General features: G+C 51.3%; 1 protein-coding gene across 1 annotated transcript; it reads right to left on the minus strand.

Annotated features, from left to right (window-relative positions):
- Positions 1 to 247: 247 nt before the first annotated feature.
- On the minus strand, positions 248 to 22833 carry LOC129343325 (transmembrane protein 87A-like). The gene is made up of 20 exons (XM_054999485.1): positions 22689 to 22833; positions 18702 to 18774; positions 17722 to 17810; positions 14785 to 14895; positions 13965 to 14033; positions 13076 to 13276; positions 12669 to 12756; positions 11745 to 11809; positions 10978 to 11161; positions 10192 to 10291; positions 9773 to 9866; positions 9110 to 9180; positions 8253 to 8359; positions 7429 to 7487; positions 7061 to 7164; positions 5740 to 5819; positions 5114 to 5172; positions 4180 to 4232; positions 3158 to 3188; positions 248 to 1947 (listed from the first exon to the last, which is right to left on the minus strand). Exons 1-20 carry the CDS (start codon positions 22821 to 22823, stop codon positions 1906 to 1908), a joined length of 1815 nt encoding a protein of 604 aa, XP_054855460.1. The 5' UTR covers positions 22824 to 22833; the 3' UTR covers positions 248 to 1905.
- Between the last annotated feature and the right edge of the window lie 803 nt (positions 22834 to 23636).

The following is a 23636-nucleotide window of genomic DNA, read 5'->3' on the forward strand; positions in this document are numbered from 1 at the left end:
CCTGCACTCTTCCTCCTTCACTGCCCAAATTTGACATTCCTGATGGCTCACGGAAAGGGAAGAAATCCCCTCCCTGCTAATGCAGCTGTTTGGGACTAGTGAAGGAAAGGTACTCTATGCATGCTCAGAGGCACTCCCTGCAATTACATTCCAGGCTAAATTCTGGTATAAGTAAAATAGCCCAGGACTAAAAGCCTGGATGGTCACCACCACCCCGCCACAAAAGAACCCAAACGTATGCTTGAAGTAGAGGATGTGATTTTGTTTTTAATATTATTGCATAACACACACACACACACACAAGGTTTTCCTCCCCAAGTGAAGACAACGTATGTACAATTGCAAATAAATAAAGGTTATTGGAGAAGAAATCTTATTTTCTCTCTTCCTCCCCCACTTATTAATCCAGGTCACCTTAAAGCATCATTATCAGGTCAGAGGAAATGGACCCAGGTGTGAGCGTGTGTGAGAGTGAGTGAAAGGGTGAAGGTAGGGGGAGGACTCAGCTGTTGCCAAAGCAACTCCTACACCTTGGAGAATTCAGGCCACAGCTCTGAGCAAACAAACTCTTTTTCTTCCAATTTAAGTAAATGAATGCAGAGTTGGGTACTGTGTGCGTCAGGCATTTGGGGCCAAGAAGGGTCTCTTCTGCTGAAGCAGTAAAGGAAGTTCAGAGAATGCAGAGATGGAATGAAAAGGTGGGAAAGGAGGGCGTGTTGTGCACAGAAGGGTTTATTTTTCCCCACCTGATGCTACCCCCCCTCCCCAGGGGAGGGGGAAGAGGAATGTTCTTCTACTGCAACATGTAAGAGCATGCTCAAGAGTGTCATGTTGCGGCATTCGCATGTGGGAACCAACACCCCACCTCCACCGCACCAACAGCTGCCAAAATGCAGCCAGTTGCTCATCAAACACAAGCAGCCGTGCGTTCACAGCTGGACCCCTCCGCAAGCGTCCTCCATCCCTCAGCAGAGTTTGAGAAATAGTTTTAGAGAGGTGGGCAGGGATCACTTGTTGTGGGGAGTCAGCCCAGACCCTTCTCGTTCCGAGTACGTGCCGGAACGCTCACAATGGACCCTGTTCTCATTTGCAGCAAGGAACTGTCCGTTGTCACCCGCCGAAGTTCACTTGCTGCCCGATCCAATCTTTGCCACACAACCGAGCACTTCCGCCTCTCCTAAGAGCACCACTCAAAGGCACTCAACCCCAGACTGATCTTCCACGATCCTCTTCCTCCCTACACTGGACTTGAAGATGTCATTAACAATCACGTACATGTTATGTTCTCTCTCTCACTCACACACACACTCACACAGCCTTTGGTCACCACATCCCACTCCGTATCATCATAGGTTGACTTTGGGAAGGAGGAGAGAAATGCCTCCCCGTCCTTGAAACGAACTTGGACACAATCCCACCCCCCCCTCCAGAGTCGTATGTACACCCAATACTTTTGCACCACCTAACGCAGTGCCAGGCACCAGTGGAAAGCCAGGGCCAGGACAACGGCAGGGAACACGGGCTGATCTTACAAACTGGTGCTGGTACACACAGCTGGAGAAATACTAGTTCCAAATACAGTCTGGGAGATGCAGGTGGAACACAGTCAGTCGGATCGTCCCACCGGCGGCACAACCATGTCGGAATTCCTCTCCTGGCTGACGGGGCAGGCAGGAGACCCTGCCCAGAAAAAGCCCCATAGCTCCAGTCAGAAACGCAAACGGTAATAAAATAATCTTTTAACCATATACAAATATATATATATGTGTGTGTGTGTATGTATATATATATCTATATATATGCACGTGTAAAAAGGAACAAGGTGACCATCCGCGCCTCGATCCACGCAAAATCCAACAGGACAAGAGCACAGCTAGTCATCAAATCTTGACTTCGCTCTTGACTTCATTCCATCTTGGACATTTCAAACTTTGTGGTTACTATTTCCTAAAAAAAAAAGAAAGAAAAAAGGATAGAAGCACTGAGGGCGTATACAGTGTGTCAAGCAGGGCTTTTTTTCAGCTGGAACGCAGTGGAACGGAGTTCTGGAACCACTTGAAAATGGTCTCATGGCTGGTGGCCCCGCCCCCTGATCTCCAGACAGAGGGGAGTTGAGATTGCCCTCCGCGCCGCCAAGCCATGTGACCATTTTCTCCAAGGTCAGCCCACTGAGTTCCACCACCTCTTTTCCCAGAAAAAAAGCCCTGGTGTCAAGCATTCAGAACCCCCCACCTATAATCTTAAGAAACCCTGCAATGTAGGGTCCATACTATTCTTAGATTTCAGATGGTCCCAAACCCGAGTTTGCTCCACATGGGACCACCCAGAGCACGCCGAGAGCCCTCCACTCCCAAAGTTCTCAAATGAATATCTGCACCATCCCCTCGCTTGAAGCCGCCTCCTTTGCAGCCTCTGTCCAGCAACTACTGTCTGTGCAGGCTTTAGCTGCTGTGACCTCACAGCAATACGGCCTACAGTAAAAGCAGCCTTGCGGGCAGGCAGCCTGAGGTTTGGCAAGCGAATACTTGCACAGGATGTGGAAGAACTGCAATTCAACCCAACCCGCCGTGGGCGAGGCACTCAGCAGAAAAGCACCTCAAGGATGCAACTCAGAGGAGCAGTCTGGGTAAAAGGGGAACCACTTGCTGCATCTAAGGTAAGAGGAGTTCAGGCATCACAATGCAGCCGGCTCTCAGGGAAAGACTGTCTGGAGTATCAGTGACCCCATCAGGAACGCTGAGCAGATGGTTAGTTTGAGAAAACAATCTGTCAACCACAAACCTCTTCCCTCATTGGCTGAGCTGCTGTGAGTTCACAGCAGCCAGAGAACATGAAGGGTCTCCAGCTCATTTTGTTGTGTTACTGGGAAGGTACAGGAAAAAGCTTTAATGGGGCATTAGGGGAAGCAATTCTACGGGAGGGTGGCAGGAACGTGGTGGCCCTTAAACCCTGGCCGCCGTCTCGAATTGCCAGCTGTGGGCCTGAGGCAGAAATGTGTGCTTGCAAGACAAGGCAGGCATCCCACCCACATCAGCGGCCCCACTCGCACCTCCGTTAGGCTTGGATAAGTCAGTCACAAGCAGATGTCTACCCCAGCTGGAATCACCGTGGCAAGAAAACGACCAAGAAAAAATAAATATAGCTAAACGTGACTTACCTCGTCAGAGTCTAGCAAAGGGGGCAGCACGCTGGAAAAGAAATTGGGTAAATTAAAACAGCTATATTGTGCATTTCCCCATGGCTCAACACAGTTCACCATACATAACCCTGTAACGTAATTGTCTTAGCGGGTTTCCGGCGACGCACATTTATCCTGCTGCGCCCCAGACCCCTCCTGCCTCTCAGCTCTCCCCAGATCCCCCTTGCCCCCTACCTGCCAGCCCTCCCCAGACCCCTCCTGCCTCTCAGCCCTTCCGAGACCCCCCCTGCCTGCCAGCCAGCCCTTCCCAGACCCCCTGCCTGCCAGCACTTCCCACCAGCCCTTCCCAGCCCCAGCTTTCTAGAGCCTGTTGTATTTATTTGCACAATGGGCTTTGTTTCTAGTTAACAATAAAATCCTAATCCCCCCTCCAACACACACCTAACAAAATGCCTGCAACTCCATTCAAAGCTCTAGCAGCAAATATCATCGCTTTCAAGCGACTTGTAAAAATTTCCAAAGATACTTTCCCCCTCCTATTAGCCCAAGACACCAAACTCTAACCAGTTAATTGGAGCAATTAAGTCAATGGCATATTCAAAATGTCAGGTTAGTCAGCCAGGCCGAGATTTAACCAAGACCTCTGGGTGCTCAGCAGCCTGCGAGAGAGTGCAGTGTCGATGAACTGCTTCCCTCTTACCCCGTTAGATTCAGCAAAAAGGAATCTTGAAAACTGGTTTTGGCTTTCCAGGTTGTATCCGCAACAAAAAGTTTTAGGGAGTTTTGCTTTGAACTGCTAGAAGCACGGACAATGCTAGAAGACGGTCTGATCAAGTGCAGCAACCTGCCCGCGGCGGAAACGGAAGGGGCACCTCTGAATGCAACCCACTCTCTGCAGATGCTTATTTCTGCATCTTTCCTAACACCAACAAGCCCTGAAATGGTATGTTTTTAAGAAGTCACTGGGATCGATTTTTACAACAGGGGGCTTTGACTGCGGATGGAAAGAATTAACAAGATTTTTTTAAAAAAACACCTACACATCAGCCATAGAAGAGGGAATATTTTCTTCAACCCATTTCAAGTCTTCATCCTACAGAAGGAGAAAGGAGTAAGCCAGGTGGAAAGAGTAAAATCCATAAACGTAAGAGCTGACTTGGTGTTTTTTTAAAGCAGTTGTGGGAAATAAGAGAGAATAAGCACTGGGGGTCTGGAACCAGGTGTGGGGCACTAGCAGTGCCCCCAGCCCCAATGCCGCTGCCAGGGCCAGCTAGTAAACTGGCCAGTGACTCAAGATGGGCCCTGCTCAGCTGATTGAGGGCTCACTTGCCTGCCAATGAGGCAGAAGAAAGTGTGTGTGTGTAGGGAGGGGGTGTCACATCAGAACAGGCTGCTGACATTCTAGGAATCCGCAAATCTCTATGGTCTTTAACTCCAGAGATTGTGGGGATTCTTAAAGCAACGCTTAAAAGTGATGTCACTTCCAGGTTAAGACACGACTCCCCCCCCCACTTCCTCCTGCTGCATGAGTGGGCAAGTGAGCCCCAAGCCACCTGGTGGACTGGCTGCCCCAGGCCATTTCCATAGTAAAAATGGTCACACCTCCCCCCCCCCCCAGTTCTTAGACTGGTTAGAAGAAAACAAGCTGTATTCTCTTTGTTTAGGGAGATTTCTACAGGAAAACCCGCAAGAGAAGCGGCCTAGCACACATACCTCTTCCCTGTGCTAAAGCCCAGACCCAAATTGCCTCTCCCTCTCTGCTGTTTTCCGAACTTAAATTCTATAACATTTTATCTAGTTACAACTCCCTGATTTGGAGGACATCCCCTTTAAATCTGTGAAGTGCATACAATTATGAGGGGTTGTTTTACAATAAACACCTCCACAGAGAGACAAATCTCGGTCAGCAAGCTTGCAATCTACATCGAGGCAGGGGCATGTGCCTGGGCAAAAGGAAGGCAGAGGGTGTCTTACCACTCGGCTTCCCTTGAGGATCCCGTTGGCTTCAGGCTTTGTGCCTCTATTCTTCATCCCTTGTGGAGAAAAGGACAAATAAAGGAGCCCCAGATCAGCCCACATCCAAGACCAGAAGGAAATTCCTATCGCTTGCGCTTCCGTGGCTGAGTACGCACTTTGAATCCTGCAACCCAGAAACGACTCCAAAAGGGTGAGGAGGGCTTTGCCACGGGGGAACTGCTGATCCCCTCCTGCATCGGGGTGTGAAAAGATGCTCAGCGTCGGGAAGACGTGTGTGAGTAGGCGGAGACGGCATGGAAACCCAGAACGTGGCACCAGGCATGGAATTTGGTGTTCAAACATGTCTTAGCCGTCGGGTGGCCAAGACTTTCTAAGCTCACAACTGCTTGAGGGGTAGCTGATGCACGTACCTGAGGGTCAAGGAGTGGGGAGGCTTCGGCGTAGCCCCTTTCCACAGCTAGCAGAAGAAGATTCCCAAAGCAAACCCTCTGTGCCACGGAAGGAGACGCACTGACACACCTGGCCTGTCCTCACCCCAAGTCTTGGTGGTCCAGATCACCAAGATCCAAACTGGCAGCACACTCCACCCCCTGGCCCCGCATGGCTGGACCGGCCTGACTTACCGAAGGCCTTGTTGACCATCTGCTCATCCTCCTCATCCTCTGGCTCACTGCCTTCATCCACCAAGGGCATAAAAGCGTATCTGGAGAGAGAGGCCGATGGCCAAACATCAGAGGATGCGGGAAGGAGATGCCAGTGTTTTGGTGTCCCCACCCACAGCCTTCCACCTGAGAGTGCAAAGCCTTCCAAATTAATTGCCAAGCTGAAAATGGGGGTGCGGGCAGAGTCTCACGGCACAGAGAGATGGAAGACGGTGGTCCACGTCTCATCCAGCCCCACAGCTCATCCTTCTTACTTGGAGATGAACTTCTACATAAAAGGGCTATTGATGTCCCCTATTATAAAACATTCGTTCCAAGTCAGATCCTTGGACCATCTAAGAGAGGATTGTGGAGCTGAGGCATGGCTTTCTTGGTGGTGGCTCCCCATCGTTGGGATGCCCTAACCCTTGAGACTCACCTGGCACCTACCTTGCTCTCTTTCAGGCACCAGGTTAACATCTTACGCTTTACTTGGTCATTTCTTGCTCAAAGTTTAATCCCACTTGTTTTAACGCTTTATGGGCTACAGCCCACCTGCTGGCAGACCATTTTTATGACCTGCTTTTAAGATGGTTCTTACGCTGCCGGAGCCATGATGACGACCTAAGCGTGGGACAATTTTACTCCTAGAGATAGAAAAGAGTCCAGTAGCACCTTTAAGACTAATTGACTTTATTGTAGCATAAGCTTTTGAGAACCACAGCTCTCTTCGTCAAATGCATCGTCAGCTTTCAAGAACCACAGCTCTCTTCGTCAGATGCATCGTCAGCTTTCGAGAACCACAGCTCTGAAGATGCATCTGATGAAGAGAGCTGTGGTTCTCGAAAGCTTATGCTACAATAAAGTTACCTAGTCTTAAAGGTGTTACTGGACTCTACTATTTTGCAACTACAGACTAACATGGCTAACTCCTCTGGATCTAATCCTAGAGATGTTAGTCTTCCTTTGTGGTTTATATTTTGACACTCCACAGTCTGCAGAACAAAGAAAAACCTTTCCCAGCTCTGCCGCCTGAGATCTTTTATTAGCGGGAGGTGGTAGAGACTGGATCCGGGAGCTTCCACACCCGCTTTATTGCTGATCTGGGCTAAAAACAGAGCTGTAGATTTTTGCTCTTTCCCACCCAGTCAGAATACAGGATCGCCTTGCTCTGCGCCTGCCGTTCCGTCTGGCTCCCAAGGCCGTCAGCCTCGTTCTGCTACTGAGCTGTGGGGGGCACCCCTGCCTTGGGACTTGTGCCTTGGAGAACCAGCTGCCAAGAACTGCCGAGGGCCCGCCGTACCTTTGGTTATTAGCCGAGGGTCTCCAGAGGAACATGATAACTAACAGGATGATGGAGAAGAGAAACCTCCAGAACGCATCATCGATCCAGAGTTCCCGCCAGTCCTGATGAGCCAGAAAGGAGAAAGGATGAAGATGGCTGACAGTCTCCTGGCAGGGACTAGCCCCCTCCTCGCCATGCAAGCTTTGTAAATTCAAGGTGGGTCTCCCCTCCCACCACCAATTTAAAGAACGGAGACCGAAAACCCAAGTTGACTGACTGAGTTTCCAGCATTTCATTTTTCTTTTAAAAAGGCAAAGCCTAGAGACAGTCCGCTGACACCCCACCCCCGAAGCTGTTATCCCCTCGCACCAGAGGGGGCTACTCACTGACTGGCACACGGCGAGCCGGAAAGTCTTGGTGGTCCAGATAATGAAGATAATGGATGCTGGGGAGAAAAACACAACGCCGTTCTGCCACCATAGAGAAGCAGACCGAGGGCACCTACCCTAACTGAGAGCAAGGGGTGGGAGGGCAACCGGACCGGGCAAATCGGGCAGCCGTAGCCAATCTGTTCCTTTTGTGTTTTTTAGACTGTTATTCACACATGGGTGCGCACACACATACACCCACACAAGCTTTATATGGGGCATTTTGGGGCTAGAGAATTTTTTACTGGCAGGTTAATTTTTGATATAAAGAGTATTTAAAAACTCCCCTTTTCCCGCAAGACAGGCTATTAATCACCCTAACCTCTTCTGAGAATTGGAGAGGCTTTAAAAAATGTCTATCCATCTATCTATGTATCAAGCGCAGGCAGCAGGAAGGCTCGGCATGCCTGCGCTGCCCTTCCCAGCCCTGATCAGGCCGAGCTAGCAGTGGAGGCAGGAGTGCCCAACCCGGCCGCCCAGCCCTCCGCCCGCCGAGATCAGGGCACAGGGGACGGGGCAATGCCCAGCCCGGCCACCTGGCCCTTTATAGAGCCTAGCCGTTTTCACGCGTCTTACCTGCTGCTGGAACATCGTGCAAAACACCCTTGGCATGATTTCGTGCAAGAAGGCGCTGTCTTCCGGGTGTTTTGCATGATGTTCCGGCGGCAGGTAAGACGCGTGAAAACAGCCCCTGTTGTATTTCCTCCCACAATGGGCTTTGTTGTTAGTCTAGCTATATTTTATTGGTTCCAAGAAGTTCCCTCCTCCCAGCCCGGCCTCACCGATGACTGCAAAGATGAGCGTGTTGGTGAAATGGCGGTAGAGTGAGAGTTTCACCAGGTTCCGGCGGAGTTTCAGGAGTTTCATCGTCTGGACCAGGCTGATAAGGATGTGGCGCTTGTTAAGGAATATGGCTAAGTGCGCAAGCGGGGGTGGGGGGATCCCATCTCAATCTCCTGACACCCCTCCCATACAGACACCATGAGAAAATACCCCAGACCCTACAGCATCCCTCCAAGGTTAGAATTTTTTAGATCTTTGCCTCTGCAAAAAAAGGCAACTGAGGAACGAGTGTCAATTTTAGTCCCGAGCTGCTATGAGGTGAAAAGAGCATTTTGCCACAGGAGCTCAGGAGCCCCGGCATCCGATGCGACGGCAAGCTCTTCGATCATGCAGGCACTCCGACCCGTTGCACTGCACATGTGACCTCACACAAACCAGGCTGTGCCTTTTGCCAGATCTAAGATGGAGGGTGGCTCCCTGCACAGAGTGCCTGCATAGAGTGTACAAGCAGCTCCCACTGCAGTCTTTAAATAAGAGGGGGCCCCTCCCAATCTTAGGACAAAAGCCAGGAGCCCATTCTCCCAAAACACCGCCCCTATTTTGGGCCTGAGTCCTGCACCCGTGGGAGCTGCACTGAACCAAAGACTGCAGTTCAGGTTCCAGAATTCCCTTCTTCCTAGCTTCCATACTCCAACATATTTCAACCTTCCACTTCTAAGCACAGAAGGCAAATCAGTTGTGGCCAGAAGAGGCTGTAAATCAAAAGAACAATTCTGAGGAGAGGGAGGAGGAGGGGGGGGGGACATGCAGGCAGAAAAGAGACGGGGCCCTCCTCAGCCAGCCAGATGCGGAGGATATCCACCAGCAGAGGGCAGAGTCAAGCATAGCCAGGGGAATGGCAGCCAGCAATACCAAGTCATCTTGTGCCTGGGAGGAAACAAGAGAGAAAGAGAGAAAGGAGATGAAAGTGGTACGGGGGACAGACAGGGGTGGGGAAAGGCGCACACAACGGCAGGCAGGAAGCAGGGCTCTTTGGGAGGGGAAAACGCAGGCTTGCAAATAGTTAGTCACCTATGGCAAACAGAAAGTCACTACCAGGTGACCATACAAGGAGCCTTCTAAAAACACCGGGGCGGGGGGGGGGGGAGAGTTGCAACCTCTGATACAGACAATTCAAGTCTATGCCGGCAGACATCTTATGGAGGTCTCTACGGGTCGGAGGCCTGAGTGGGCTTGTCTGCAGGACTGGATCCCTCCATCACCCCTCTGATGAACACCAAGGGCCAAAGGAAGCGCAGAGCTGGGAGAAGGCGCCCCCCCACCCCCTTTCAGTCCCCGGTAAAGGATATCCACCAGACAATACAGGAATCCACAAAGGCCAGGAAAATCTCACAGATGAGTGCGGCTGAGCTAGTTTGTTCCTACAGTGGAGTGGGGACAATCAGAGACGGCAGCGGCTGAGCCCCGAGCCAACCCGCCCAAGGGACCCTTCCCGCTCCTCCCAGAGCTCTCCCCTTACCGATTTCACCCGCAGGATCCCTTCTATGATGGAGAAGACCAAGTACATCAGACCGACACCCACCACGCGGTTCAGGAGGGCACCCAGCCGGGGCCTGTGGAAAGGGGAGAATACGGTCAGGAGCGGCGGGGCCCTAGCCAGAGGCGGAACGTCACAAGGACTCGATGCGGGGAGCAGGGGCCCTCCCGGATTCACGAGCCCGGGAAGGAACACAACGATGGCCGCTCTCCCTTGGGTAAGTTGCACCCAGGTCACGAGTGGGCAAGAATTTGCTCTGCTCTGGGGGAGATGGAGGGGGCAGCTAAGGAAGGAAACACAGCGATGGTCTTGATGGCCTCCCCCTACTGCAGTACCCAACGCTTCCCCGTGCCCGAATCACCACCCACCCACCCCGGTCCCCATGCCTGGCGGGCACTCACTTGACAATGCCGTATCCCAAGCTGGCAATGATGACGAGGACTCGCGCCAACATCCGTTTCACAGCACAGAGGATCTCCGCAAATATCACAGCCCCTTGGACTGGGACATTTTGAAAAAGGAGAAGAGAAGGGGTCGTACTTCGAGTCAAATCCAAAAGGCGCGACGGTGGCTGATGGAGACTCCAGCTGGGGCAGAATGCTGTTGCCCATTACAAAACGGGGGGAGGCCGGGAAACTTCGACAAGCAGCGGCAACGGCTTCCAGTTAGATGCCTGACCCTTCCCCTTTTACAACCCTGCGTGGATTAAGGCCTGTCTTTGAAGGATATTGTTTTATCATCTTCCTATTATTTTCTGGGGCCATGAAATGTGATAATGGACCAGTGGCTTAGAGGGTTTTAAAAACGGGATCAGCAAATCTACGAAAGATAAGTCCCCCAACGGCTGTTAGCTATGACAGCTAAATGGAGCCCTCCAGCTTCTAAATATCAGATACTCTGTGTGTGTGTGTGGGGGGGGGGGCTCTGTTCAACCACTGATGGAAACAGGATATTGGGTTTGCCGAGCCTTAGATCTAATCCAGCAAGGACTAACCTGTTGTGTGATTACTTGTTTTTTAACGGATGCTCAAAGTTTCCGCAGTGTTTTCTTAGTTTCAAAAGTTGCCTTGAGCTTTGTGGGAGGTGGGGTACCTTAAGCAGTCCAGGATGGGCTATTTTCCCAAAGCAAGTCACCTTAATGTCGAGTTGCTGGGACTGACGTGGCAGGTACACGGATCACGACTCACCCGACACTCCATGGTTCTGAATGCTCTGGAACTCAGCATAGAAGACGGCCTTCTCCAGCATGCCCAAGAAGATGACCCCGCCGATCCAGAACTGAATGCGCAGGATGTCACGCCAGTAGCAGGCCAGGAGGACAAGCCACAGGACCCCGTACAGCACGTATACTATGCACATCACCATATAGAACTGTGGCGGGGGAGGAAAGAAGGGAGATGGCTGAGGCCAGAGGATCAGGTGGGGTGCTGTGTCAGAGGTGGGCAGAGCTAGGCTTGAGAGTCACATCCACGGCCAACTAAACTCAGCACGAGCACGAAAGTCAGTATGGCATATATTTCAATCCCTCCCCAAATGTCTGTCCCCCACATCAAAAACCCCACAGGGAATACTGTCCCTCTTTCCCATGGCTGCTAAACTGAAACTATTCTGGAGGCAAGCCACCACCCGATCCTATACCAAAGGGCCAAGACGTGTCAAATCTGGGTCGCAATCCACAGATTTCCACGTGCGTCAACAGGATGTGCGCCACGACACGAGAGAACATTTGCAAGCTCAGCCCTCGAAAAGATGGAGAATGCAGATGTGGGGAAAGGAAAAGGGGAGAAAAGAGGTCCCGGGTGGGACGAGGTGGGCTGGGGGCCGAGTTTGGAAAAAGAGATCAGTCAACAGAAACCAACAACCGTGCCTCTTCCCTAACCCACCTGGGGCCACCCCCAATGTACAACATAGCCCATCCTTCCCCCCCACCTCAAGAAAGACCCCTGCTACTCACCACCATGAGGGGCCACTCCGAGGCAGAGATGTAGTGGTGCTCTGGGTGCCTCATCTGCACATCAACTGTGGGTCACAATGGAAGGAGACATGTGGGTGAACAGCTTCCAAGGGAAAGCCCTTCAGCAGCTCAGTCCACCAGGGGAAAGAACAACAGCAGCCAGTCCTCCACTTTGCAGCTAATTCCCATCCTCTCCGTAAAAGCTGCAGCCCAGTCTTCTAGCCCACAGCTCAATCTTTTAACTCACAAGCAAGCGCCACTGAATTCTAATGGGTCTTGCATGCACAAACCCCAGGCCGGTTGGGTACCAGTGCTCTCCACGACAGAATTCATAGAATCATAGGGTTAGAAGGGACCTCTAGGGTCATCTAGTCCAACCCCCTGCACAATGCTGGACATTCATAACTATCTCCCCTCCCCATACCCCCCGTGACCCCTGCTCCATGCCCAGAAGATGGCAAAATACTGTCAGGATCCCTAGTTGAACTGGCCTGGGGAAAATTGCTTCCTGACCCAATCTGTCTGATTTCTTCCAAAAAGGAGAAGCCTGGATTTGCTCAGGGGGTGGGTGGGGTGGACTAGATGACCCTTGGGGGTCACTTCCATGTTTCTTTGATTCTACCTAAGGGGGGGAAATCCCCAATTGCCAAAGTTTGGATTCCTCACTAGGAAGAGGGCTGAAGGTTGCAACTCTGCCTTATGTTCCTTTGGGGGGGGCGGGCTGTTGCAATGTTTTGCAAGGGTGGGAAACAAAAGTTCTCCATCTGTTTGCAGGAGAGGGACGGGGGCTGCTGGTCCCAGGAACGTCAAGCACCTGCCCTGTCTTCTCCAGAGGAGGGGAGCTCTTGCGGCCGGAAACAAACTCCTTTCTTCTCGGGGCCAAGCGTGGTTTGAAGGTGCCTCGGGGCTGTAAACCCCACTTACCCTTCAGCTTCCAGTTCTGGGCACGTCCGGCGATCTTCAGGATGAAGACGTACGGCCCGTCATCCCACGTCGTTGCCATCGCTGGCAGCTGGAAGCAAAACCAAAAGTGTTCAGCCTGAATCCAGGATCTATGCCTCTGTCACTGCCCGGAGGCTTCAGAGCCATCTGTCGACTCTCTGCCCTGTGCCGTGCGCCCCCCCCCCCGCCTCCCCCAGCAGTTCTTTCCCACTGGATTCCAGGCAGGAATTGTGTCTTTGGATTGTTCTTTGCTGCCGGAAAATTGCACCCAGGAAGAAAACGAGAGCCTCCCAAGGTACGACAGGGTCCTGCAGCCCCAGTCCCAGGAAAGCGTTCTCACCCTCCCTCTTTGGGGGTCAGCTGCAAAGAGCCCTTGTGCACCCACCAACCTCTGGCTTTTCCTTCGCAGGAGTGCCCTTTTTCCCCCCATCAGCTTTTGCTTCCTCTGCAGGCGGAGGGACCTTTGGCTGCGCCACGCTCGTTGCCTGCTCCTTGCCAGTATCCTTTACGGGTCCTGGCTTCGCATTGGGGGGTGTCTTCTGGTCTTCTGCCGATTTCGGGGCTTCCCTCTTGGTCTTACCAGGTGGGTCCTTTGGGTGAAATGCAAACATTGGCAAATGGGTGGAAGAGGAAGGGCATGAGGTCTGGGGACGTGCTCTCCCTGTGTCCTGGCAGATGGCGCATACAGCAAAACGCAGGGAGGAGGGGACCCACCTCTCCCTCCCCAACCCAGGACACCCCCTCTGGCCATACATGCTGTCAAGCCCAGCACTTCTTCAACTAAAAGAGAAGAACAACAGACACCCCCGGAGGACAGGTGAGTCTCGATTGTTGCCGCAAGGGAAATGTGCTAAATGGGACAGAAAAATCACAAGAGGTGCCTGGAAATAACCCCTACAAAGGGACAAACACTGGGGCAAACTGGGAAATTAAAGAGCCCCACGACACACTGCCCCGCAGTCTTAACTGGGTGGCCCCTGCACCACTGCCAGCATCTCTGGAGCCCGGCGTGCCTGCAGGCACCAATGCCCAGAATTTTCCCCGGAAGGGGGAGGGCTGTTTTGCTCTGAACAAACGTTTACGGCAGCGACACAAGCCCCTAAAAGAGCTGCTTTCCAAAAGAGGCAGCGGGGAGGGGAGGAGAAGAAGGGTCTTTTTAAATTGCAAGGGCATGAAGAGACTTCCCTGCAGATTGCCCTCTGCTGCTCACACAGGCAACGTGACCCCGACAACCTGCCCCCCCACCTGGCCCCCCCTTTCCAGAACATCGCAACTGACCGAATTGGGCACATGGGCCTCCTGAGGAGTCTCCAGCTTTTGGGGCAAAGGGAGTTCCCAATTACGCAGCTAAAAGAAAAAGGAGGAAGAGGAGGAGGAGGAGGAGGTCAGTGGCTGCTGCTCTCTGCTGCTCTCACGCCACCCCGATTTCTTCGTCCCCCTTCCCACCCCCCAACTGGGATAAAACCTTTGATCCCAACTGGGACTGAGTGCACCAATTCCCTTCCCAAGTAAATGCTTTTCTTTCCCTTTGTCTAGCTTCATGTTTTCGACCTGCCAAGGAGCTGAGGCCAAAGCAAGCGATTTCCCCGCCCCTCTTTTTATCCTCACAACAACCTGGTGAGGCAGGTTAAGCTGAAAGAGGGCAACTGGCCCAAGGTACCCTCGGAGAGCTTCATGACTGAGCAAGGAACCGAACCCAGGTTCCCGGCACTAGTCTAACGTATCGTAGTTTGGCTTGTGTATTTGGGAATGCTTCCCTGGTTTCCCTATACAAGAAGATTTGCTCCCACCACAGAAGAGCCCTGCTCCTTCCCTCCCTCCCTCCAATTGGGCAAGCATGCCCAAAGGTCCAGAACCTCTTTGTTTGCCCCTCCTCAAAACCCCCTTCTCATCACCCTACCTGGCCAAACATTCCCCAATTAGATATTCCCTTTCGCCCCAAACCTTCTGCCCCAGAACCCGTTGGCCTAATCTCCATCTCCACCAACCCAGCCTCCTCCCTCCTCCACACCCCCACAGGGTCCCACCTCCCCAACACAGCCCAGTCCCCCCAAACCGAGTACCCGATCCCTCCCAGCTGCCTTTTTGGATTTCTCACCTCATTGAGATTGTGGCATGCGATATCCTTGGACTGGTAAACATACTGGCCGCCCCCAACGAGGCTGTCTGTGGACCTGTATTTACTCAGGTAGCTGATGGCTTTCTTTTCCTGAAAAAAATGAAAAGGGAGGGGAGGGGCGGGAGTTTGACACAGTTTCCCAGTGAGACCCTCGGCTGAATCCGTGGGTCTTCATCCCAAAGCTGCAGCGCTTAAAACTAAAGCTTATGGAAGACTAGGGCATATGGTTTAGCCAGTAGCCACTTTTTGGCAGAAGAATGGCGAGGTCTCCAAGAAGCGAAGTGGCGCGTATGTTCACCCATGTATTTTGGATATTCATATTTTAATCAATACCAGTTGCAATATTACTTCTATAGTAGTACGGTACCATGTTATCTGAGATTTTTTTCCTTGCTAGAATGAATTCACTTCTGCTTGCTGTCTTACATGGACGAATTATAGGCCAAGAAAGGGGATCCAGAGTTTGTATCTGTGATAAGTCTTCAGTAGAAACTACTGAGCATTTCTTCTTCTTTTGTATAATTTATTTGGATCTGAGAAAAATTTTTTGTATCCTCACCTGAATGAGAAGCCTATTCGCTCTTCTAACTATCATTTAATGACTCTGTTAGCAGACCTGGATTTTAATATAACATTAGATATGTCTAAATATATAGCTGCTGCAATTAAACACCGTTTGTTTTTAATGATATTGAAAAGCATTAATGTTTAAGTTAGACGGCTGTCTTTTTATGGTCGAACAGCCTATTGGCTCTAAGGCTGTTTGCACACGGCTTACCGGCCTCCGGAACGTTGTGCAAAACACGTGGAAGACAGCGTCTTCTTGTGCGAAATCGCACCAGGAAGATGCTATCATCCAGAAGTTTTGCGTGACATCGCGTCTTCCTGTCACAATTTCGAGCGAGAAGACACTATCTTCCGCGTGTTTTGCGCAACGTTCCAGAGGCCGGTAAGTCGTGTGGAAACAGCCTAAGTCCTAGATGGGATATGGAAACTAAAGCTAGCCCTGAGACAAAGCCTTTTCTAAATATTAAAACACACATATAACATAACAAAACTGCTGTGTGCAGAGTCACACCCATGATTCCTCTAGTTCAATCTGTCTCCAGGCAGAGACTTGCCTTCGGCAATCGAAGATGCCCACCACTGAACCAGCACCCTTCTGCACACAAAACCGGTGATGGGACCACTACTGGCCTCCATTTAAAAAATTTATTTATGCAGGTGATGTCCAGCCTGCCTGTCCAGACGCCTACTTGCGGTGGCTCACAAGTAAATGCAATACCATAATGACTTATGTGCAAAATCACTTTCCGGTTCCCGTCTGAAGAAGGGAGCTCTGACTCTGGAAAGCTTACACCTCCCCTACCTTTTGGTCTTTCTTTCCCCAAATCATTACCCCCTTATATGTACTATGTTACCATCCCACGATGCTGCAGAGCTTTCTTGTTCGCAAGACTGAATATTATACCTTCAACGGTTTTATAGGGGAGATTTTTTAATCCTATTCCAACAGAATTTGCCCTTGTGGCCTTAATAGGATTGATACATCCTTTCATTCTCTGCTTGAAAGTAGGGTCTTCAAAAATATAAGGGATTATTATATTAAGCCCGTAATGAACCAACCGTCCCCTTATACTCGAGAAACCCTGGCTCTTTTGCTTAGCAATAACAATCCTAAATTTACCTTAGCGATTGCAAAATATGTCTCAGTCCTTTTAGCCCTTGCATCCAAAAAGTATTTTCCGCTGCTCAAGATTTATGAATCAATTTGCTTTTAAGCAACTAAAAGGAACAAAGGCTTGCACCTTGAAAATCTTGCGGGTCTCTAAGGTGCCACTGGACTCCAAGCCCGCTTTCCCGTTTCCAATGTTCTTGTGGCATCAGAAAATGACTAAAATGGTCCCAGAGCAGCAAGCGAGACTGTGGTCTGCCAGACAGTCCACCTCGAAGCCCGTAAGAAGGAAAGACCCACAACTCTCCAGTTTGGAGCCAGAAAGGAATGCTTTGCGGCATTTAAATCACTACTGTTGCTGAGTAGGACTACGGCTGTAACTGGCTGAAGTCAGTAGATTGAGTAAAACTTCTACTCAGGGCTTTTTTCCTGGGAAAAGAGGTGGCGGAACTCAGTGGTGGAACTCAGGACCGCACAATGATGTCGCTTTGGGTCAGCTGGAACAAGGGGGGAATTTTTTAAAGTTCAAATCGCCATCTGCGGAAATGGTCACATGGCCGGTGGCCCCGCCCCCTGATCTCCAGACAGAGGGGAGTTGAGATTGCCCTCCGCGCCACGGCGCGGAGGGCAATCTCAACTCCCCTCTGTCTGGAGATCAGGGGGCGGGGCCACCGGCCATGTGACCATTTTTAAGAGGTGACAGAACTCCGTTCCACCGTGTTCCTGCTGAAAAAAAGCCCTGCTTCTACTCATTCATTTGTAGGAGCTGAAAATTAAGAACATGCAACAATAATGCAATAATAATAAGAACATGCAATAATAATAAGAACATGCTTTCCTGTTTGTCATGAGGCTGTTTTGGTTCAGGTGCAATACTGTAGGGGAGTAGGAAATAGAGAACACTGAAGATGGCTAAACGATGGGACTAGCTTCTTGTTAAGTCGCACATTTATTCACAATTCTCTTATACTGGAGATTTTGTGAACAAGGAAATAAACGTAGACCATAATCAATTATTTGGTTTAAAGGCCGGCTGTTCTTCAACTAAGAATTTGATTCATCTGCTGGCAACTCTGGTTTTCCGATGTTGTCTTGCATGGGAGATGCTGCCCTCCGGCAGACCCTTTCAAGATTCCTCTCCCGTCCATCTTCACCCACCAAGCAAAGAACTGCTTCAAGCTCTTAACTGAAGAGAAGCGGCATATAAATCAAACAAACAAACAAACAAGCCAGCTGCTTACATTTATGTAGACTTCGTCATGACATCGGGAGCTGCGCAGGTAGCAGGTGATGGAAAGTATGACATCTGTATCACAGGTCTCATTCAAAACTGGAAAATAAAGCATGGTTAGCTTTGAAACGGGAAGCCAGGGCATCACCTGCCAGGGGCCTTGCTTTTATCGAATCCAGCAGTTTCCAGACTCCTCACAGCCAGACTACGCTTTTCTTCCAAACTAAAATTGGAAGGAACCTCGGCTCTTACGCCCCCCCCCAAATTGACACTCAGCCTAGGAAAGAATCCCCCAGCATCTATATTGCTGCAAGAGTCACTGTTCCCAACTAGGAGGAGGCAAGCTTAAAGAAGAGACATGCAGAGACACGACACGTATTCTCCTTTGAGGGCAGTGAAGTGTCCCAAGTCAGGAGCGAACGAACACCCCAGCCACACCTGCTGCCCAGTGCAGACTGACTGTAAAAGGCAACTCGGTGCAAAGGATCAGCGGGCGCTCTCTGGCACCACAGAAGCCTCAAATTGGTTCATTACGTACGTATGTCTCTCTCTGTAGCAGCGTGTGGTTTGCAGGTCTCCTAGAGCCACCTGCCTGTTAAGCCCCCTCTTATGCCATGCGATGTGGTCTCTGCTGCATAACCTATTCTATGGGGGAAGCTGGAAAAATGGGGGGGGGAGGGCGATCTCCTTTGGTCCCAGCTCCATGGGACTTGAGCTGACTGCCCCAAGGTCCACACCAGTTACACCCCTTCTCGCTGCTGAATATTCTGGGTGCAGGCTGACCCCTTAACAATAGCAGGCAATGGTTGTTAAACCCCACCCCACCCCCAGCCCTGGAAAAACAAATGAATGAGCTATTTGGTAATATCTGCAAAGGAACTCCCCTCCCACCACGCAGACCCACCTCCTCCAAAGAAGTCTATCAAATGAGTCAAAGTTCCTTTACCACCACCCTAGCTCTCTTTCACAAGGCTTAATGAAATGACTTACATTTGACAGTAACTGCGGTCCTATTAAACATCGTCTTGGGGAACACAAACAAGTGCTCGCTTTCGCTTTGGCCCTGAGAAAGAAGAACAAAGGGAGGATTCGTGGAGGCAGCCGTGGGTCAAACAAGACATCACGGAAGATTCCTCTCTGACTCAGAATGAAAGCAAACAACAACTTTGTGCAATTTTGCGCATAGCAGCTTCCAGTGGAAAACTGCAGGCCACCTGGCTTCTGAGAAGGAGGTGGCGTGAAAAGAGGCACTGCGTCCCAAAGGGTACAGCTCTCCAAGGACAGCCAGTATAGCGGAAATGAATGCAGTCACTGAAGAGAGGCACGGCCAACTGCTTTTCATAACGAAGGCCCCAGGTCAGTCATCCACAGTTACAAGGATCTCAGACAGCAGATCTTGAGGAAGGCTTTTCCCTGCCTGAGCAACTGATCTGGACGGATCAACGATCTGACTCGGCAAAATGCTGCTTTGCGTGTTCACACTAGGAAGCCCCGTTTGAATCACACACCAGACATTAGCTCAACTCGTGTCTTTGGCTCTACTGGCAGTGGCTCCCCAAAGCCTCGGAAAGGGAAAAGCCCTCCCTTTCCTTGCTCTCTGGGGCTAGAGACTGAACCCAGTATCTCCCGCTCTGCCACGGAGTCCATGGGCCCAATCTTCTGCACCTGGCATTCGTTCTGCCCTCGTATGGGGCTGAGAACCGTACGCTCACGTCCTCCTTACCCCAAAGCCATCCCGCCTACATGGAGACACAACTGGCGATCCATCCACCACAAATTCCTCTGCTTCAATTTAAACCCTAACCAAGCGAACGGACCTCTCTCTTGCAGCATAGGCTGCAGCTCTTATTCCTCCTGAGTAGACCACGGAAAAGCCATTCCACTGCCCCCCCTCCCCCGGTTAAGTTATGCTCTAGTGAAGGCCTACCTGTCAATGACAAAGAGCAGTGTTTCTTTACTGTCCTAATTGAGATTACCACCTGCTGATTGCCAAGGTAAATGAGTAACCCACAGCAAGATTACTCTGAGAACTATACAAACGTTCCATACCACAAAGCAGTCCTCATCTTACATGGCTGTAAATGCAATTCTATGGAATTCTCTTGCAGCAATGGCTGCACTGGGGCTCTCTGCCCAAAAGAGCACTCCAGAAAAGGAGGAAGTGCAGATAAAAGCTTAAGAGCCTGAAAAGCCAGGTCTGCTCCACACAGGTTTTGGTGGCTGCCCCCTTAGCACCTGGGGACTACTACAGCTCATTCACAAAGATGGTCTCTCTAGCTCAGATATTTACACGGTTGGGAGACTCAGCAAAAGCGCCTGGCTCCGTTCCCTGCCCTGCACGTGCTCCTTCCTTGCTTGCTCATTACAAATAGTTTAAGATGTATTTCAAGTCAACTCCAGCCTCCGATGCCACAACAGGATTCTTTGGTTGGCTGGCATCAATCGCCTGACGCCAGATTCAGGCAGACCGTTACCAAGCAGAAAGCTCTCCCCCCCCACCCCCACAAGCCAGGGAACATTATTGCCTTGGGAACTCTGACGGAAGGCCAGAAAAAACAGATGGATCACTGATTTGGCATGCGGAGTGTGTGTGTGTGTTGTGGTAATGCGAGAGAAGCCAGACGAAGGTTGTCCATCTACTCTGGAAAATAACCACACAGCCGGCCCTAAGTCGGTACGTGGATGGAAGGTGAGCTCTTACCCAGAATTGCACAGCTCTGCCTAAAAACCCCTGAAGGGAGAAAGCTACTCCTTCTCAGGATCAAGTGCCCATAGCCCAGAAGTCTTACTGATCTAGAGTGTCACCCACCACCTCATTCGGTCACAGGGGCTAGGAGCTCTTCCACCTGCAGCGGAAGGTAAAAGGGAAGGAGACAGGTATTGACTAGCCTGGAGCCAGGAAGAGCACAGCTGACTGTGTCTTGTCTGGGAATGGAGAAGGAGGGTCGCCTTCTCACGTCCAGAGATAGTATCAGGCTCTGTGTCAGCACTAGCAAGAGCAAGTAGGTTACCTGGGGCTGCTCCCCCTCCCCTCCTTGCCCAGTGTGACTGCTGCTTTTCCAGACTTCTCCTGGGGGGGGGGGGACCTGGGGCATTTGCAAAGACAGCGAGAACTGCCCATATCAATTGCGAAAATCGCCACGGCCACCCTGAAGCCAATCCCAAAAGCGACTGCCACGCTGCTCTTTTGGAACAAGACGCCCTGTGAAAGAGCAGCACTGTTTCTTTCGGGGGGAAAGTTTGGGGTATCTATCTACAGATGCCTATCCCCCCACCCCCGTAGCCCTCAGTCTTCTAGAAAGTGCTCCCAGGCACCAAAACTCTGACCTGCCCATGCTTCAAGTCTCTCTTGCACACACTCCACACACCCTCCTTTCTCCAGAGACCCAATTTGCACAGCACTCTGCTCCCGGAAGTTCTTCCGGAAAGGCAGGCACCTTCTCAGCCCAGCTGCCTACATGCAAATCTTTCCCTCCAGCACAGAGCTCCAGTCCTTACCCCTGCTCTCTAGGCTTTCCTGTCTTTGAGGACGACAAGATAAAGCCGCCTTCTTCTGAGAATCCATGCAAGGAAATGAAGGCCTACATTCTTCTATATTACTATATTGCTAGGAACAGCCAAACACCCATTGTTAAGAGTAGCAGGGTGTGTGTGTGGAAGGAGGAAGCAAAGCATTTTGCATGCACATAGGTACACATTGCAATTTCCTGGGGGGGGGGGGGGTGCCTTTAACTTGAGTATGTATGACCCACCAATGTCTACAATAGTGAGAAGGTGGCATTCAGTGCAGAAGCAGCCCCAAGAATGGTGCTTCACTCGCATGGCAGCCATACACCTCCCAAGATGCGCACGTGGGGAGAGACTCCCTTTCCACGTCAAAGATTCTTGTACACAGGCACACCCCACATCCCAGACCTCCATTCCAGTGGGCAAAGAAACTCAGCATCAGGGCTGCTGGGGAGAGTCCGTCTGCACCACAACCATCTCTCTTGAGCATAGTGCTTTGTTTTTCCACTTCAGGGAAGGATGGAAATGCTACCACTCCCTACACAAGCAATTCACAGACACCCCCCCCCAAAACAAAGTTAAGGGTGGACTCTGTGTAAACTGCAGTGGACTAAAGTGCAGAGAGAATGGATGTGCAAGGGGAGGGGAGGAAGGGATCACGCTTGCTGGCCTGATACATTAAAACATTTCGGTGGGGGCTACGCAGATGGAGTGGTGGAGTTATGGAGACAGAAACAGGCTTCGTTTTTAACAGTTGAGAGTCACCAAAGAGCAAAGGATAACTGATGTGTGTACACATGCGGAAACCACAGCCATTGGCCTGGCTCTCATGCTCGATCGATGTGCAGCCTCCACACATCGCTTGAATGTAAGCCCCAGGCCAGCAGCTGTCATTCTGCCACCCAGTCCCTGTCTCCCCACGTTGATGATCCTCACCTTTGGTGACTCGCCCAACTATTCAAAGCCACACCTATCTACACTGCCCCCCCACCGCCACAGTTCCCTTGGTCACTCCACAGTGTGACAGGAGGTCAGCTGTGTATGCACAGCCTTCTGCTATTGCAGCCAATGATAATAAATAATGGCATCGGCAGAAACTGCTGCCAGTGTTAATAAAAACAACCAATGTTTACGATGATGATTGCTGTTGCTTGTTCATAGTCCGCCCTTCCCACTGAAATCCAAGGCGGATTACATACCTACTGCAAGTGAATGCAGCAGAATCAGTAGCCAGGACAATGTTAAGGTTAGTAATAATGTCACCAATGATATTATTAATAATTATTAATAACATTAATGGTATTTTTAGTGTTATTGGTAAGGCAGCTACCACAAACTTTTTTGGACTCTGCTTATTTAGGGGGGGAAGTAAAGGGGCTGTGGAAGCCCCTCCCTCCCTCCTCAGGCCCCTCCCCTCCCCATCAGGCCCCGCCCCTCGTCCCTGGCCACGCCCTCCGCGGCCAAACTCACGCTGATCTCGAGCTGCCACCGGCCGGGCTCCGAGCCGGCGCCGCGGGCCACGTCCGACCCCAGCAGGGCGGCCAAGGCCAACAGCCCGAGCCGGAACGAGAGCCGCGTCCACGCCAGGCGCCATCCCGCCGCCATCCTCTTCCGGAACCGGGCGTCACGTGGCCAGGCGGCGCGGTGGGGGCGGGGCTTGCGGAGGAGAGGGTCGGGGAAAGTGACAGGCTCTGGGCACGGCGAAGCGCGGCTCCGCCCCTTTGGGACGGCCAGGGAACGGGTGCAAAGAGGCAGCCCTGGCGAAGAACGAAGAGGGCATTGGGAGGCCGCTCGATGGACGCATGCGCGCGTCGCTCACTTGCCAACCTCCAGGTGGGGCCTGGCGTTCTCCCGAAATTGCGGTGGCTCTGAAGAAGCCAGCTGTGGCTCACGAAAGCTCACACCCTACCGCAAATTGTGTCCGTCTTATAGGTGCCACTGGACTCTTGGTATCTGAAGAAGCCAGCTGTGGCTCACGAAAGCTCACACCCTACCACAAATTGTGTCAGTCTTATAGGTGCCACTGGACTCTTGGTATCTGAAGTGAGCTGTGGCTCACGAAAGCTCACACCCTACCACAAATTGTGTCAGTCTTATAGGTGCCGCTGGACTCTTGGTATCTGAAGTGAGCTGTGGCTCACGAAAGCTCACACCCTACCACAAATTGTGTCAGTCTTATAGGTGCCGCTGGACTCTTGGTATCTGAAGTGAGCTGTGGCTCACGAAAGCTCACACCCTACCACAAATTGTGTCAGTCTTATAGGTGCCGCTGGACTCTTGGTATCTGAAGTGAGCTGTGGCTCACGAAAGCTCACACCCTACCACAAATTGTGTCAGTCTTATAGGTGCCACTGGACTCTTGGTATCTGAAGTGAGCTGTGGCTCACGAAAGCTCACACCCTACCACAAATTGTGTCA

Source organism: Eublepharis macularius, chromosome 15 (genome assembly GCF_028583425.1).
Source record: "Eublepharis macularius isolate TG4126 chromosome 15, MPM_Emac_v1.0, whole genome shotgun sequence".
In the NCBI taxonomy this organism is placed as follows: Eukaryota; Metazoa; Chordata; class Lepidosauria; order Squamata; family Eublepharidae; genus Eublepharis; species Eublepharis macularius.